Consider the following 17,770-nt stretch of genomic DNA (forward strand, 5'->3'; position numbering starts at 1 on the left):
TTTTTTTATGTCAAATTTGGGGATTTTTCTACCATTTCATCAATTACTTCTTCTGCCCAATGTCTCTCTTCTTGTATTCTGCTACAACAATTACAGACACATCAGACTGCCTCATACTGTCCTACAGAGTACGGAGACTCTATTTTTTCCCAGCATTCTTTCCCATTTCTGGATAGTTTCTTTGCTCTAACTTCAAGATCACTGATCTTTTCTTCTCTAGTGTCTAATCTGCTATTAAGAAAATCAAGTGCATTATTCATTTCAGATATTCTATTTTCCATTTCTAGAATTTGCCCTAGACAATCAAGTGCATTATTCATTTCAGATATTATATTTTTCATTTCTAGAATTTGCCCTGTTTATAGTTTCTACTTCTCTATTGAGATTCTCTGTTTTCCCTCATTATGTTCATGATTTTCTTTAAATCCTAAATACATTTACGTGCTATCTTAGGCTTGCATCTAATTTAGCATCTGTCATTTCCAGGTGGTTATGAGTCACATTCTCTTGCTCCTCTGCACGCGTGGTGGTTTCCCCTAGTGTGCTCCATGTCGTGATGCTACACTGCTGAATGACTGGATTGTTGTCCTTTTCCTTAAGAGAGTGCTGACATTTGTTTAGCCAGGCAGTTAATTTACTTATATGTTAGGACAATCCCTTCAAAACTTATTTTTAAGTTTTTTTTTTTTTTTTTTTGCTGAGGAAGATTCCCCTGAGCTAACATCTGTTGCCAAGCCTCTTTTTTTTTTTAATGATTTTATTTATTTTCTTCCCCCCAAAGCCCCAGTAGATAGTTGTATGTCATAGCTGCACATCCTTCTAGTTTCTGTATGTGGGACGCGGCCTCAGCACGGCCGGAGAAGCAGCGCGTCGGTACACGCCCGGGATCCGAACCCGGGCCGCCAGCAGCAGAGCGCGAGCACTTAACCGCTAAGCCACGGGGCCGGATCTAGCCTCCTCTTTTTTTGGTGAGGAAGATTGGCCCTAAGCTAACATCTGTGCCAATCTTCCTCTATTTTGTATGTGGGTCACTGCCACAGCATGGCTGATGAGCAGTGTAGCTCCACACCGGGATCTAAACCTGTGAACCCAGTCCATCGAGGCAGAGCGCACCGAACTTAACCACTAGACCACATGGCCGGCACCAATTTTTAAGCTCTCTTAAGACAGGTCTAGAGCATTCTTCATTGCAGGGTTACTTTCGCCCTTCTCCTAAGGAGCGGCCTTTCTGAAGCCTCTACTGGACACTCAGGCTCTTCAGTGAGGTCCCTCCATTATGGCTGGTCAGAAGTGAACGTCTCTCAGACCCTGTGAGCTCTAGTCCTAGTTAATCTCATAGGTCTTAGGAGCTGTCCTTTCCCCTGTGGTGGTTCTTTGCTCAACATAGCTTAGTACGGCGCTCAAAACTCAAAGCAGACTTCTGGAACTCCTTCTCTCCAGCACCCTGGCCCATGAACTCCGGCCCCTCAGTGGACCCAAGGTCGAATCTGTCTCCTCAGTTCAGTGCCACGACCACGTTCTCTTGAGCTCTCCTCCCAGTGCTGCTCTCTGAAAAGTGCCTCCAGGCAGAAAGGCTGGTCAGTGGGCTCCTGCTGTTCCTCTTCTCTCAGGATCACAGACCTGCAGTGCTTCTTGTCTAATATCTGAAAACAGTTACTTCATATCTTTTGCCCAGTTTTATAGTCGTTCACGGCAAGAAGGCTATTCTAGTACTAATTATTCTACCATGGCTGGAAGTAGAAATCTTACTTTTGTTTTTATTCATTCACTGCTTGGTTTATTTAGAGATTGTTTTTGGCTCTATAAAAATAAGCCTTTCAATTTAGGGGCCCATGGGCATCACTAAAGGTGCTGCTGGAAAAAAAGGAAAAAAAAGGAGTTCTTTGTCTCTTTAAAAGAGGGAAGCCGTTAACACTTTACATTACTGGAGGAAGTGCTTCTACAGTCTGCAGTCAAGAATGACAAAACCTCATCTATTTGTCTGTCAGTAGAAACTGGCAGAAGTCTGGAAACACAGCAGACATTTCTTTTTTCACTGTTCATTTAACTTCACAACTGGAATATGGATTCATAATTCTTTCCTTGCTCAAAGTAGCATTAATGATGCCAACTTTGCTGAAGATAGTCTCACAGACTCGAGGACAAAAGATATGATGTAAGGTGATTTTAACCTGAAGAATCTTAGAAAATTATGGTAATCCTTGACCAAATTTGCCCTTGACCAGCGAAAAAAGCTATAGTTCCAATACCATCTATTATTAAATGCTTCCGTGAATGTGAATCTGGGGTTTTTGCTCTTGCTATCACTAAAATAAAGGATCAAAATCAATTGGATATTAAAGATATAGACGACACCTGTGTTGGCAAGTCAAAGATCACTGAACAATTTCAAGTCCTTATTTCAGCCAAACAATAGCAGCTTGATCACTGAAACTTATTTTGGAAGAAGTCTGTTTCTTATTTAATTGCATAATTTGGATTTATTTTGTTTTTGAGGAAGATTGGCCCTGAGGTAGCATCTGTTGCCAATCTTCTTTTTTTTTCCTCCCCAAAGCCCCAGTACAGAGTTGTAGGTCCTTCTAGCTCTTCTATGTGGGATGCCGCCTCAGCATGGCTTGACGAGTGGTGAGTAGGTCCACACTCAGGATCCGAACCGGCAAACCCCAGGCTGCCAAAGCAGAACGCTCAAACTTAACCGCTGCACCACCGGCCAGTCCCTAGATTTATTTCAATTACTTTCAGGGAATGGCCACATATGGTATGTGAAAACAGAGAGACAGACATAATTCTTTGTAAAAGATGGATCTTCCTTACTTAGAGGGAAAACTTTTCAATGCTATAGAACAAATTCTGACAGTTTTTAAAAGTCTGCTTATGTGATTTTTATCAAGTTGTCAAAGTGATCCTTGGCCCAAAAAATACTAGGACGTTCTATTCCGCAACATCACTTTTAATGGCTGCACAGTATGTTAAGCTGCAAAACTCAAACTAGACACTTAGAACAGATGCATTTATTATATGTAAATTATACTTCAATAAAGTTGATTTTGAAAACCACTCTGAATGAAGTAGGAAAGATGATTTCTAATCTAAGGCCAAAGAAATTCACCCAAGAGCCAGCAACAAGGACAGTCAAAGCCATAAAGTAACAAAGGAGGGTGTCTTCCTGCTCTGCTTCCCTCTCCCCAGGAGAGCATCACTGGCCCCTAGAAATGTTTCTAAGTAAACCACTTAGGGTGACGTGTCCCTACTTAAGTTCTGCTGCACCCTTCTCTTGCTTTTCAACACTGTTAATATCTACATTCGCTGGGTGCTGTGCACGTGCCCAGCATGGGCTAAAGGCTGCACATGTTAGTTCTTTCATTCCTCATGACAACCCCGTGAGGTAAATAAGATCATCCTCAAGAAACAGGGAAAACGAAGCTTACATTAGGTATCTCCTCCAAGTGTTCACAGCTATGAAGAAGTGGAGCCAGGATTCAAACCCAGGTCGTTCTGACCCCAAAGCTTGTGTGCATACACTCGGGCTGGAGACAGTAACTGCTGGTCTTCTTAGAGGAAACGCTGACTCATGCAGCCACTTTTCTGCCTACCTACTGGGTGTCAGACTCAGTGAGAACATGTTAGGGAACAGCAAAGTCTCTGTTCTCACAAAACTTACACTCCAGTAGTGGGAGACAAGCAACACAAAATAAAAAGAACACACAGGTAATTCGTATGGTATATTTTGTGATAATTGCCAGGGAAAAAGCAGAAAGACCAGAAGAAAGGGGATGGGAGTACAGGAGTGACTGTAGTCTTAAATCAAGTGAGAAGGGTAGGCAAGACTGAGAAGGCGACGTGTGAGCAAAGCCTGAGGGAGGAGAAGGAGGGAGCCACGTGACATCTGAAGACAAGACGTTCCAGACAGAGGGGACAGCACAGGGAGGCCAGTGTGGCTGAAGCAGGGGGAGCAAGATCAGAAAGACATGAGGTGGGTGAGCTCACGGGGCCGACTGGTGAGCCTGGGGCCACTGGGGGTTGTGAGGCAATCAGAGCTGAGATCAGATGTGTGCCTAATGGGACCACTGTGGCCGCTGCATTCAGACAGACTGCGCAGGAACAGGAGCAGAAGTGGGACAGGGTAGGAGGATGGCGATGATCCAGGCCAGAGGCAATGGTCACGCTTAAGGGGCTGTACCTGGAGCCACCACAGGCCTTCCCAATAGTGTGCATGTAGCGTGTGAGAGAAAGAAAATCAGGGATGCCTTCCGGGCTGCTGACCTTGGCAACAGGAAGAATGGAGACGCCTTCAGCAGAGACAAGGAAGGCTGAGGGAGGCAGAAGGACAGTTAACGTTTGGACACACTGAGTTTGAGACGTCTATGAGACACCTAAGAGGAGACAGATGCTGAGTTGGAGGTACAAATCCAGAGAGCAGGGAGGATGTCTGAGCTGGCAATATCAATATCCCGTCGGAGAGCAGAGGGGACACACTGGTAAAGCCCTGAGCACTACAGCCCTTGGGGCCCTCTGAACTGACTGACGTCACAGGGAGGTCCACAGCAGCATCCTTTTTCTCCACTCACATATGTAATCACCTGCCATTTTTTTCATTTCTCTCAAACACCCTGCCCCCCTGTCCATTTATCCTCCTTTCTTCTTCAGCAGGAACCTGAAGTTTGCCTCAGAGACAAATATCATGGCATAGCTAAGAGTACAAGTTTTAAGTCAGAAAGCCTAGATTTACATTGCAGGTGTCACTTACTACCTCATTTGTACAATGGGGACAATAGGACCTCCTTCTCAGACTGTGAGAACCACATGACACAGCAGCAGTACCTAGAACATGTAAATGTCCTCGAAACAACAGTTTCCTGCTGTTAAAGACTAAACCTGGAAGGTATGGGAAGAGGGAGAAAGCACCACCCAATAAAAAGTCCGTGAAAATGGCTGACTTCAGCACAAACTGATTTCAGCCTGTTAACAAGGAAGACGGGAAAGAAGACTGGGGTGTTTTGAGAGAGGCAAGAAAAATAACTGGCAAATCTAAGGACAAACCACGTGATGGAAGAATTGGGGAGACAAGACTGGCTATGGGTCAGTAATTGTGGGAGTTGGGTGATGGGCACATCCCCCACAATACTCTATTTTTGTATATGTTTGACATTTTCCTTAAAAAAAGTTAAAAAGAAAGAAATAACAAGAAACAGAACAGAGGAAAGGGAGTTACTTTCCATCTGAGAATCAGAAGAGACAGCAGAGAGTATGGAAAATTCCAAGGAACGTCACTGACACCTCCACCAGAGACCACAGGTGAGGCCGGCTGTCTCTTACCTCACCAGGGAAAGTCAACAGTCTCTACACAAACTCCCAAGCTGGCGGCCCTCACTCCCCACCGTCTTATGACGGGCTGCTTCACCTGTCAACTTCATATAAAGCTGGGAGCAACTGTGAGACCAAGAGAAGGCTTACAAAGGGTCGCTGCTTTCTCCACGATCTTCAGACCTACTGCTATTCATTCGACCATTCGGCACAGAGGCACTGAGTCCCTACTATGCGTTGGGTACATGGTGCTGGGGACACAAGGTGAGCAAAACAGACAGGTTACCTGCCTGCACAGGGAGGTCAGAGAGGCGAGAATAAGACGAGGCACGCACATGCAAAATTGCAGATGGAGTCCCCAGTGGGCATTCATTCCTTCAATTCGCATCTACCGTGTTATGTCTCTGTACCACACACCTGGTTGAGGGGACACTAAGTTCTGGCTCGTGAGGAGTAAACGAGAATGTGTGCCAAGGCCTCGCAACGCTCTGAAATCAAGGGAAACGACCCTCAGACGCTGGGAGTGAAGCTCCGCCCACCGCGCTGCGGTCGCGCCCCCTCGACGTCACGACCACGCCCACTCCGCTGCAGCCCGGACCCCTCACCCCGCCCCGCCCACTGTGCCCTCCTCGAAGGCACGCCCCCCCATCCCGCCCCTGGACGTACGGCCCCGCCCCCCACACCGCAGCCCGAACCCAACGTAACCCCACCCACTGCCTCGCTCTGCCCCATGACTTCATGCCACCGCCCACTCCGCGCGCCCCGCCCTCCCCGGGGCACCCCAGACCCGTGTCGCCCCGCCCCATGACGTAACGGCCCCGCCCCGGGCAGGCCCGCCTCGCACACCGCCCCCCCATCCCCCCGCCGCCCCCCACCCCAGGCAGCCCCACTTCTCACCAGCTCGAACCGGTTGTTGACTCGGACGCCCTCCTTTCCCGAGCCCCGGGGGCGCCGGCCACCTGGCCCCCGCTTTGGGCCTTCTTCTTCCGCATCATCATCATCACCGAGGACAAACTGCAGGGCGCCGGGCCCGAGGGGCTCCTGGCCGCGCTGTTCCCCCCGCAGCCTCCGGAGGGCCCGGCGCGACATAGAGCCCAACGGCCCCTGACGTCTGGAGAGAGGAGCAGAGAAGAGAGCGATCGGCGCGCCTGCGCACTTACGGCGCGCTGGCGCGAGGCTGGCGTGTCGCGTCTGCGCGCTGCGGCTCTCCGGAACTTCCTCTCCGTCACCGCTAGCATCGGAGAAGGTGCTGGCAGGTCCGGGAGAGTTCTCGCGCGAGTTGGGTGCCCTCGCGCGGCGGGTGTCTGCGGGTCTTCGGGAGGCGTGCTGGCCGCAGAGGACCGGCTGGGATGGGGCGGGAAGTGCGCGGGCTCCGAGCCACCCACACTGGGTCCTAGACCCTGTTCTCCAAGTGCGCGCCGGCGGGGCGGGAGGGACACACAGGTGGGGCCGGGTGAGGAGGGTTGCGCGCAGGTGGGTGCGCTGCCGCGAGGCGTCCCCGGTGGCAGTGAGCAGGTGACCGCTGAGACTTGGAGGACCCCAGTGCCCGCTCTGCACGCCCTGCCTGGACTCCTCTCAGCCTGCCTCCGCGGATGCAGGCGGCACAGTTCCTCCTTATTATAAGTGAGCGCACCCAAACCGAGGAGCTTCCCAGAGCTGCGGATTTCTGGAGGACCCCCTCCCCGGGATAGACTGGAACTGAATCTTAAGGGCCGTCCTGTGGGTTTGCTTTTTATTGTCATTAATGCGCCCCAGGTGATTCTCCTGTGCATCTAGTATGGGAATCCGTGGTCTAAGGTGGAGGCTCGCCACCCTTATTTACTGTGCGTCATAACCTCCTGGGGAGATGTTTGCAATCAACATCAAGGACTCACTCCTAGAAGTTCCGGGTTGGGTCCGGCATTGATATTTTTTAAAACCTCTCCAGGGGCGGGGTGCCTCAGGGGTTAGAGCATGCCCTCTGCTGAGGCAGCCTGGGGTTCTCAGGTTCAGATCCCTGGCACGCACTGATGCACTGCTTGTCAAGCCATGCTGTGGTGGCATCCCATATAAAGTAGAGGAAGATGGGCACAGATGTTAGCTCAAGGCCCGTCTTCCTCAGCAAAAAGAGGAGGATTGGCATCGGATGTTAGCTCAGGGTTAATCTTCCTCACACACACACACACAAAAAGTCAAAAAAAAAAAAAAAAACCTCTCTAGGGGATTAAAATGTGCAGGCAGCATTGAGAACCCCTGCACTGCAGAGGTCCGAATGCAAGAGCAAGATGATCTGGTGTAATGTGAAGTTCCCTCCCACGGTGACAAAAGAGGAGAGGGCAGCCTTGAGTGTGGGAATGGCTCTCACTGTGGAGGCAGGCCAGGTACTCTACTGGGAGTACTATGGGTGATCCCCTTTACAGGTCAAGAAACTGGAACTCAGAGAATACGTAACTGCACTCTGGTCTGTGGTTCTAGAGTTCAGATGAGGAAGGCCACTGGTAAGGACCCAGAGGAGATTGCAGGGACAGGGTGGCTCATAACCTTTGGGATCCCTCTCCTCTGACCTCCACCCCACCTCCTCTCCCCCATAAGTCTGTGTTCCTTACTTAGGTTGGGAGTTGAGTCTCCAGAGAGAGAAAGAGAGAGTGTCTATGTGTGTGCATGGCTGGTCTGTCAGCCTGTACTGGTCACTAGGATCTTTAAGTACTTCACACTGGCTGGCACATACCGGCTGCCTCAGGCCCCCAATATGTCCCACCTGCTCCAGCCACCGCCCCCCCCCCAGAGTCCCCTAGAACACCCCTTCCGCAATCCAGCTACTAAAGGGTTTTGCTCAGCATAGGCAGGACCTTGAGGACACCACAGTCCTGTCCATTCTGATTGTTCAGGGGCAGGCTAGTTGTTAGATTTTGTGTCACCCCTGGTCAAGTGGTGTGACTAATTTATGCAGGCTTCTTGTCTCACCTGTAAATGGAAACTTGGGGAGAATCAGCCTGGAGCTGCTTCCTGCTTTGCACTCTGCAAGACAGCAGCCGTGTGACACAGTGAGGGATGTGGTGGCATCAGGCACATCAGGCACTTACTCCACAGTTCTGGAGTAAGTGACCTCCATGTGTTAAGAGCTAAATCAGGTGAGGTGGAGGCAGGCTTCGTTCAGTGGGCTGACCCTACAGCTTTCTGTACCTGGGGTCAGTGGGCGGCAAGGCCAGCAGCAAGAAGGAAGCACCAGTAACGCCCCCTCTTGACTTCACCTTCAAGCTTGTATGGGCCCCTTTCGGCTCAGCCCAGCTGTCTCAGGATGGGCTTTCATGTCCAAGTGCTCCTGTGTGGATTAGAACCCTGGTCTCCCTCTACTGGGAGTGTGGGCCTGCACATTTCCCCACCTGTGGAATTAGGAGACTGATGACAATGGTGCTCACCTCCCAGGAGTATCTGCTCCAAGAGAGGACTGCACTGATGCTAGCCTTCTCACTGCCAGCCACATGCCCAGGCGGTTCCTTCCCCTCTCTGCCTGTTATCTCATTTTAAATGGGAATAATAAAACTCCCTACTCATGACATGCTCAGAACAAGTGCTGGAAGCTGCTTGTTTTTACTGGCTGCTCTAAATTTGTGTAATTGAATGTCCTGGACCCCAGCTGAAGAAAGTATCCTCTCCCTCGGGGCCTCCTCCAGGCCTGTGTCTGTGTGGCAGGCTTTAGAGCCTGGCGTCTGATAGGCCTGGGTTGAGATCCCAGGCAAGCTGTGTATCTTTGGCTGAATTCCTTCGCCTCTTTGACCCTCACTTTCCTCATCTGTAAGGTGGGATGACAGCAGAAGCCACCTCCCAGGTGCATGTGGACAGGCAGAGCATGTAGGTGCTCCTCTAACCATTCTCCTGAAGAGTAGGCTGGAGCTACCCGCCCCGCCAACCCTGAGGGAATCATCTGCCCAGAGAACAGGAATAGAGATCTGGGGGATGAGGCCAAAGGGTCCCCCAGGCAGCAGGCTGAGCTGCTGTCCCACATTGCAGCCCTGCTGGCCGTAGGACCAAGATGGCCAGATTATGAAGTGGGGCATCAAGGAAGAGAGTCGCCTCAGTGCCCCTGTCTTGCGATGGGCATCCTGACTATGCACTGGAGGGCAGGTGGCTCCTCAGAGCCCAGCTTCTGCCCTTGGAGAATGCGCCCACTGCTGCGGCTGCTAGTTCTCAGTCCACACCTGAGACGGGAGACTATGAGACCATCTTTATTAGGCCAAGAGTGGCCGTGAGTACAGATTTACAGAGCTCCTCCCTGTAGCAGGACCACCAGCATTGCTAGGGCCCTCAGGCCAGCACCACCCCTGGACCTCTGAGTGTGTGAGGATGGCAGCACCAGCTGTGTGGCAGATGGCTGGGGCATGGATGCCCGGCAGGGGTCAGGCAGCGAGCTCTGCCTCCAACCTTCCAAATGGAAGGGTAGGATGCCTGGGACGCCCGCCAGGAGAATCTCAGCCTACTCCGAAGCTTCCCAGGGGCCTCTGCAGCCCATGTCCCTGCTAAGAGAGCGCAGATGCAGGCAGGTACTCCAGTCCACCTGGGGACCAGGCCACCCTGGCCCAGCCTGGATGTCCACCCAGGGAGGGGAAGCTGCTGTGTTCCCATCCCTGGGATGGGGAAGAGAACAACACAGGGCAGGGGTCTTCCCCACAGCCTCAACATCTGAAATCCTGTGCTCTACCTCCAACCTGCCCTCCTTCCTATCTGACTGAGAAAACCCATTCCATTCCCTGCCCCGCCCAAGGAATCCTGAGAGGAAACAGCCTCCCCCGGAGAGGGTCCTGGAGTGAGCCTGGCCCCAAAGGAACTCTGGGGTCAGAAACATATATATAAATATATAGGCTGTGGGTATATATATTATATAAATGTATCTACTATGTATATATGTACATGCACACTTAGGAGGGCAGGCTGGCGGCTGTGCCCCGGGATGGGAGTTTCTCAGCCTGGTCCAGGACTAGCCTGGCTCCTCCCTGGAGGCCTGCCCTCCTTGAAAAGCCTCCAGCAGGGGGCCCAGGGTGGCCAAGGGCTCTCACTTAAAGTCGAGAGTCCAGGTGCTAGGGACGTAGAGGGACTGGGTCTGCCGGACTCGGCGAGGCGTGGTGTTGAGAGCGTCCACACTCTTGCGGCTGGAGCGTACCACATCTGCCACGAAGCTGGTGCAGTCGCTGCAAACGTCCTTCAAGATGCAGCCATGCGTATAGATGTGTGGGAACTCCTCCTCCACGCTCCGCCACTGAGGCCCCTGCAGGGATCTGGGGTGGGAGAGGGCTGTCAGGGAGGTCCCCCCATCAGGCAAACAGTTTTGGAATGAACATGCTGGGCGAAGTTCATCCCGGCAAAAGCTCCTCCTTGAGAGGAACCTGAGTCCTGGGCGCTGACCAGCTGGATCATTTCCATCTCACACTACTCAGCCCCCAGGGCCCTCCAAGATACCTGTGTCTCAGAACAACTGCCTCGCATCTCCGTTTCCTCCTGGTGTCCCAGCAAACCCCACCCCCATCCCAGCTCCAAGTTCCTGCCAGTGCCTGACTACCATAGCGACATCAGCAAAGCGCAAGGGAACGCACTGGAAGACGTCTCTCCTCTGCGTTGGCGTGGTTTTGGCAGTTGACACCCTCTGAGGACTCTCAAAGCCCAGCGTGTAAACGGGGATGTGTGCAAACTTCTTAGAAGGCATCTTCATCTACAACACACGGAGATGTGGACAAAGGCATCCCTCAGAGACAGTTCAGGCACACTCGCCACCCCTCTGAACGGCCACCTGCTCTGGTCTGGCGTGGCAGCAGGGGGATGCCTTGTGGTTAGTGCCATGGAGTCGATTCTGACTCCTAGTGCCCCTGTGGAGAGCAGAGCAGAACCTTGCCCGGTCTTTGTGTGCTGTCCTGTCACCTTCTGGTGCTCTATCAGACAATGCTCCATTGCTATTCATAGGGTTTTCATGGCCAATTTTTTTGGAAGTGGGTGGCCGGGTCCTCCTTCCTAAGGGGTGAGTCTAGAGGTCACCATTTGCCCTAGAGGTCACTCCACACACTGCCTTATGTCTGAAGCATGTGCCTCCTGGCTCATTGCACACCCCACTGCATCTTCTGCTCATCTACACAGGCACTTCTCAGAGCAGGAACTGAGCCTTTTTGGACCATACAGAATCTAGCATCATGCCCCGTGTGCAGTAAATACTTAACACTGATGAGATGGGAGTTCTTCCACGACCAAGTGGCATGGTTTGAAAGCAGTGGTGGTAAAAATCCCTCTTAAGCAGATTCTTGTTTCTGGGCTGAGCCGTAATGGGGTGACATACTTCTAAATGTGACAGTTTTTTTAATCTCTGTACACACCTGCATGTACACACACCCCAAACTGCTCAAGAGCCTCTCCAAAAACACTCAAGGAAGCTGTAGTGTCAGAAGTTAGGACTTGCAGAGGGGAAGTGAAGGGTTTCTTGGCACCGGCCGACTAACATGGAATGTTTAAAAAAAAAAAAGGCCACCCACAAGGGTCTTTAAAAACTGCACAAAATGGGCCGGCCCCGTGGCGTAGTGGTTAAGTGCGTGTGCTCCGCTGCTGGCGGCCCGGGTTTGGATCCCGGGCGCGCACCGATGCACTGCTTCTCTGGCCATGCTGAGGCCGTGTCCCACATACAGCAACTAGAAGGATGTGCAGCCAAGACATACAACTATCTACTGGGGCTTTGGGGGAAAAAAATAAAATAAATTAAAAAAATAAATAAATAAAAACTGCACAGTCTTGGAAAGTGTAGGAATGGATTTTGCCCTGAGGAAGGAGATGGAAGAGGTGGCTCTGCAGGTGGGATCATCTAACAGGAGACAGCACAGCCTCTGTACCCCTTGCCCCACCCCCAGAGAAGCCAAGTCAGGCTGCAGGACACCTCAGACACTGAGGCCTGCTCAGACTCCACAGGATCCTCACCTTCACGCTGCAGGACATGCAGACAGCTCTGGAAGGGAGAGAAGAGGGGCAGGAGCATCAGCTCTGAGGACACCCATGAGGAAAGAGCTGCTTCCCAGCCCCCACGTCCCACCAGCACACTGCCAGGCCCAGCTGTCCTCGCCGTCTGCTTACCCTCTGGGAGTTCAGTGTGTTTCTTTCATTTTACTCCCAAATTTTGCTTTTCTTTTTATTTAGCTCTACACACAAAATACTGCTGCCTCTCACAGCTCTTTCTTCGGAATACCTGGTCCCGGTTTTCTCACACCCTCCACACTTGGGTGCCTGACCCGTCTCACCACAGAGGCTCCATCTGAGCCAGAGGAGCCTTGACTGAGATGCTCAGTTTTAAGCAGAGATTAACAGTTTTTTATTCCCCATACCTGACTGCAAAAGTAAATACCTTCTTGTTTTAAAAATTCAAACGTTAGAGAGAACTGTAATTTAGACAGAGGAGTCCTCTCCTGTAAAGCACATCCTCTGAGTTGGGGCCTGTTAGCAATGCAGTTTCCATTCTCTACATCTGTCTAAGCACATATTGACAAAAATATACATTAAAAATAAAAATAAATGAAGTAGGGTATTATGCATACTATTCTATAAGGATACATCAGGGACTCTTCTCCACATTAGGACAAATTGTCCAAATTCATTTTTTGTCTTTGTGTGTGTGTGAGAGGAAGATTAGCCCTGAGCTAACATCTGTCACCAATTCTCCTCTTTTTGCTGAGGAAGACTGGCTCTGGGCTAACATCCATGCCCATCTTCCTCCACTTTATATGGGACGCTGCCACAGCATGGCTTGACAAGCAGTGTGTCGGTGCACGCCCAGGATCCAAACCCCGGACTGCTGCAGTAGAGCGTACGCACTTAACCGCTATGCACCGGGCCAGCCCCCAAATTCATTTTTTAAAACAAGGGACCATAATCTCTTGCATGGATGTCCCATAATTAATTTTCCATCAACAAACCTCTGGGTTAATTTAATTTTATTTCACTGTGGTGTGGGAACATATTTTGTATAACTTGAATTCTTTTACATTTTTGAGACTTGTTTTATGACCCATAATATAGTCTATTTTGGTAAATGTTCCGTGTGTACTTGAGAAGAATGTAGATTCTGCTGTTGTTGGGGGTAGTGTTAAATATCAATTAGATCAAGATGGTTGATAGTGTTGTTCAAATCTTCTATATTCTTAGTTTTTTCTGTCTACAAGTTTTATCAATTGTTGAGAGAAGGGTACTGAAATCTCTAGTTATAATTGTGGATTTAAAGGTTTTTCCTTGCAGTTCTATCAGTTTTTTTGTTCCATGTATTCTGAATCTCTGTTGTTAGGTGTAGAAAATGTTTAGGATTATTGTTTCCTTCCTTTATCATTATGAAATGAACTCCTTTATCTCTGGTAATATTCTTTGCTCTACAATCTATTTTGTATGATATTAATATATCAACCCTAGCTTTCTTTAGACTGGTGTTGGCATTATATATATTTCTCCATCCTTCTTTTTTTTTTTTTTTTTTTAAAGATTTTATTTATTTTATTTTTCCCCCAAAAGCCCCAGTGGATAGTTGTGTGTTGTAGCTGCACATCCTTCTAGTTGCTGTATGTGGGACTCGGTCTCAGGATGAACGGAGAAGTGGTGCCTCGATGCGCACCCGGGATCCGAACCCGGGCCACCAGCATCGCAGCGCGTGCACTTAACCACCAAGCCACAGGGCCGGCCCCATCCTTCTCCTTCTAACCAATTTGTGTCTTTTTATTTAAAGTACATGTCTTGGGCCAGCCCCGGTAGCCTAGTGGTTAAGTTCAGTGCGCTCTGCTTTGGCAACCCAGGTTCGGTCCCCAGGCACAGACCTACACCACTTGTCTGTCAGTGGCCATGCTGTGGCAGTGACCCACACAAAAAGAGGAAGACTGGCAGCGGATGTTAGCTCAGGGCAAACCTTCCTCAGCAAAATAAATAAATAAATAAAGTACATGTCTTGTAGGCAGCAGTCTGTCTTGCTTTCTTTACTCAATCTGGGAAACTCTGCCTTTTAATTGGGTTGTTTGGACCATTTACTGTTAATGCAATTACTGATATTGTTGGGTGTAAGTCTGTCATCTTGCTATTTGTTTTGTTTTGTCCTATTTGTTATTTGTTCCCTTTTCCTTTTTGTGCCTCCTGTATTAATCAAGTATTTTTTATGATTCCATTTTATCTTCTTTGTTGACTTATAAGCTATTCCTCTGTTTTGTTATTTTAGCGGTTGCTTTCAGTCTTATAGTATATGTCTTTAACTTATCACAGTTTACCTTCAAGTAATATTTTACCACTTCATCTACAGTATAAGAAACTTAAAATAGCATATTTCCAATTTCCCCCCATTCCCTGGCCTTAATGCTATTGTTATGATACTTTTTACTTATAGATATGTTATAAACCCCACAATACATTGTTATTTATGTTTTTTTGGCATGCCTGGTAATCTGTGATTGGATGCCAGACACTGAATTTTACCTTGTTGGGTCCTGGATATTGGTTTACCTTTTAAAAAGTTTTAAGAAAATAATCTTATATATTTGTCTTAGTAGTTGCTACTTCTGGTGTTCTTCATTCCTTTGTATAGATTCAGATTTCCATCTGGGGGGCCGGCCCAGTGGCGTAGCAGTTAAGTGTGTGTGCTCTGCTGTGGCGGAATCCCATATAAAGTGGAGGAAGATGGGCATGGATGTTAGCCCAGGGCCAGTCTTCCTCAGCAAAAAGAGGAGGACTGGCAACAGATGTTAGCTCAGGGCTAATCTTCCTCACACAAAAAAACAAAAAAACAAAATAACAATTTCCATCTGGTATCATTTTCCTTCTATGTGAAGGACCTCGTGTAACATTTGTTTTAGTGTGGCTTTGCTGGTGAAGAATTCTTTTGGCTTTTGTATTTCTGGAAATGTCTTTACTTTTGCCTTTGTTTTTGAACATATTCTTGCTGGGTATAGAATTCCAGACTGACAGCTTTTTTCTTCTTTCAGTACTTTAAAGATGTTGCTTGCATTGTTTCAACGAGAAATCTGCAGTCATCTTTGTCTTTCCTCTGTACATAACATACATAACATGTCTTTGAGGGCTGATTTTAAGAATTTCTCTTTATCACTTGTTTTGATCAAATTGATTACTATGTGCCTTGGTGGGATTTTATTCCTGTTTCTTGTGCTTGGGGTTCACTGAGTTTCTTGTGGGTTTATATTTTTTATCAAATTTGGAAAATTTTTTTAGCCATTATTTCTTCAGATACTTTTTCTGTCCCCCACTTCTCCTTTGGGAACTCTACTTACACCTATATTAGAGTTTTTAACATTATCCCACAACTCATTGATGCCTTTTTCATTTTTTATATTCTTTTTTCTCTCAGTGTTTTCATTTTGGATAGTTTCTATTGCTGTGTCTTCAACTTGACTAATCTTTTCTTCTGCACATTCTTCTGAATGTCTTATCTGCCATTAACCTCATCCAGCATAATTTTCATCCCATACATTCTAGTTTTCATGTGTAGAGGTTTGATTTGTGTCTTCTTTATATCTTCCATGTCTCTAACTTTTTAAACATATGAAATGCATTTCAAAACTATTAATGTCCTTATCTGCTAATTCTAACATCTGCATCAGTTCTGGGTGATTTTGATTGATTTTTCTCATCAGGGGTCATGTTTTCCTACGTGGTGACATGTCTGATAATCTTTGATTGGATGCTAGATGTTTTATCTTGCTGGGTGCTGGATACTTTTTTATTCCTATTCTTGAGCTTTGTTCTGGGAAGCAGTTAAGATACTTGGGAATAGTTTGGTCCTTCCAGGTCTTGCTTTTGTGATTGGTTAGGTCTGGAGCAATGCTCAGCTAGGAGTACCTACTCCCACTAGTGAGGCAAGGCCTTCTGTGTATCCCACGCAGTGGCCTACAGATTACAACATTTCCACAATGGCCGGTGGGAAGACACCATTCCTGATGCTGTTCCTTTAAGCCTTTAGCACGAGGTCAGTAAACTCTTTCTGTAAAGGGTCAGATTTAAACATTTTAGCTGTGACTAAATGAATGATAAATAAACAAATGGGTGTGGCTGTGTTCCAGTCCAGATTTGGCCCATGCTTCAGGCTGATTCTTTCCCAGCCTTCAGTAATTTCCTTGCATGTACATGCTGATCAGTACTCTGCTGAATACTCAAGGGGGACCTTCTGCAGGTCTGAGGCTTGCTCTATGGACACCTCTCTCCCCTCTGGAAATCTGTACTGAGAACACTATCTGCTGTGGTCTCCCTGGGTTCTCAGCTTTACCTCCTCCTGCTTAAGGAGCCGAGCGGGCTCTAATTCATGACCTAGAAACCCCAGGCAGCTGGGGCGGCCACAGGGCTCACCTGTCTGCTTCCCATTTGTTGCCTGATATACAATGTCTTGAAAACTATTTTCACATTCCTTGGCTTATTTGTTTATTTATTTGGTTGTTTCAGGTGGAAGGTGCCTGTTCTGGTGCCTGTTACCCCACCTGGGCTGAAAGTGGGAGACCCTTAGCTATTAAAATTAAAATTACATTAAATTAAAAATTCTGTTCCTTCGTTGCCTAGCCATGGTGCATGATAGAACATCCCCACAATCACAGAAAGTTCTATTAGACAGTGCTGGCCTAGAGGCTCTTACCTCCTCCTTCCCATGCTAATTCACAGCCAAGGTGCTTACAGAAGGCTCACCTCTTGCAAAAGAGACAGGTGGGTGGCCAGGAGAACAGTGAGAACTTGGTTCGGCAGCAGCAGCAAATCTGTAAGGAAAAGTTATAGCCCAATTCTGTCCAAAACACGTTGGGTCCAGGCCCATCCTCGCCTGCTCTGCACCCAGGGCTCCTGCCTGGTAAGGGAGCAGTCCAGGGCTGGCCACCTTACCTTCCCCTTCTTCAGGCTGCTGAAGAGCTCCTTGTCCTGCAGGAACTTCTCCATCTCGGCCTTCACCAGCACTCGGCGCACATCCATCACCTCCTCCACGGTCAGAGCGAGGCTCTCCACGGGGTGGCTGAACTCCTGGGTGGCAGGGTCATTCCGGCCCTCAGGGATGAGGCCTCTTCCGGAGGTCTCCACAACTTCCTCTCCTCCCTGAGGACCCTGGAATCTTCCTGGCCTCAGTCTACCCAAGCCCAGAAACTTCTTAAAATGCCCTGTTCTTCAGTTCATCTACGCCTGGGAGCTGAATGTGTTCCCTGCAACTTCTCTGATGGGGCCCTGCTGCTATAGGCAAGGTTTCCTATGACCTGGCCTCGCCCGCCATCTGGCCTGCCCCAGCCCCCTCAATGACCACTCTCCTCCTGCTCCCCTTCAAAACCAACCAGGCTCCCCAGGCCCACCTCCCCTCTTCCTGGAATCCTTCATGGAGCTGTCTCCCCCGTGGGAGCCTCTTGCATGCAGCCTCACGCATGGTGCTCACCATCCAGTGGGACTCTGAGTCTGTCCGTCTGTCCTACTCATCACAACTGCCTGCCCTTCGGGTTGCCGTGGTGAGCACACCCTG

General features: G+C 48.9%; 2 protein-coding genes across 7 annotated transcripts in view; both read right to left on the minus strand.

Moving 5' to 3' along the window:
• Positions 1-6,476, minus strand: part of TCF25 (TCF25 ribosome quality control complex subunit) — a 43,209-nt gene extending 36,733 nt beyond the window's left edge. For 2 of the 3 annotated variants that reach the window (XM_087419699.1, XM_087419700.1), the window contains exon 1: positions 6,202-6,476. In XM_087419699.1, the coding sequence (XP_087275825.1) occupies positions 6,202-6,393 (192 nt within the window). In that variant the 5' untranslated portion in view covers positions 6,394-6,476. The remainder of the gene's footprint in view (positions 1-6,201) is intronic. The other variant, XM_087419701.1, reaches the window with a different exon arrangement.
• A 3,023-nt stretch (positions 6,477-9,499) lies between these two features.
• Positions 9,500-17,770, minus strand: part of SPIRE2 (spire type actin nucleation factor 2) — a 34,513-nt gene continuing 26,242 nt past the window's right edge. Inside the window, exons 11-15 of one of the 4 annotated variants that reach the window (XM_087419695.1) lie at positions 17,152-17,286; positions 16,963-17,030; positions 12,232-12,259; positions 10,872-10,987; positions 9,500-10,556 (exon numbers count right to left, since the gene is read on the minus strand). In XM_087419695.1, coding sequence (XP_087275821.1) covers positions 10,334-10,556; positions 10,872-10,987; positions 12,232-12,259; positions 16,963-17,030; positions 17,152-17,286 — 570 coding nt within the window. In that variant the 3' untranslated portion in view covers positions 9,500-10,333. Of the gene's footprint in view, positions 10,557-10,871; positions 10,988-12,231; positions 12,260-13,750; positions 16,271-16,962; positions 17,031-17,151; positions 17,287-17,770 lie in introns of those variants that run through there. The other 3 variants (XM_087419696.1, XM_087419698.1, XM_087419697.1) reach the window with 3 other exon arrangements.

Source organism: Ceratotherium simum, chromosome 30 (assembly GCF_057802395.1).
Source record: "Ceratotherium simum simum isolate JZ-2026a chromosome 30, ASM5780239v1, whole genome shotgun sequence".
Classification (NCBI taxonomy): Eukaryota; Metazoa; Chordata; class Mammalia; order Perissodactyla; family Rhinocerotidae; genus Ceratotherium; species Ceratotherium simum.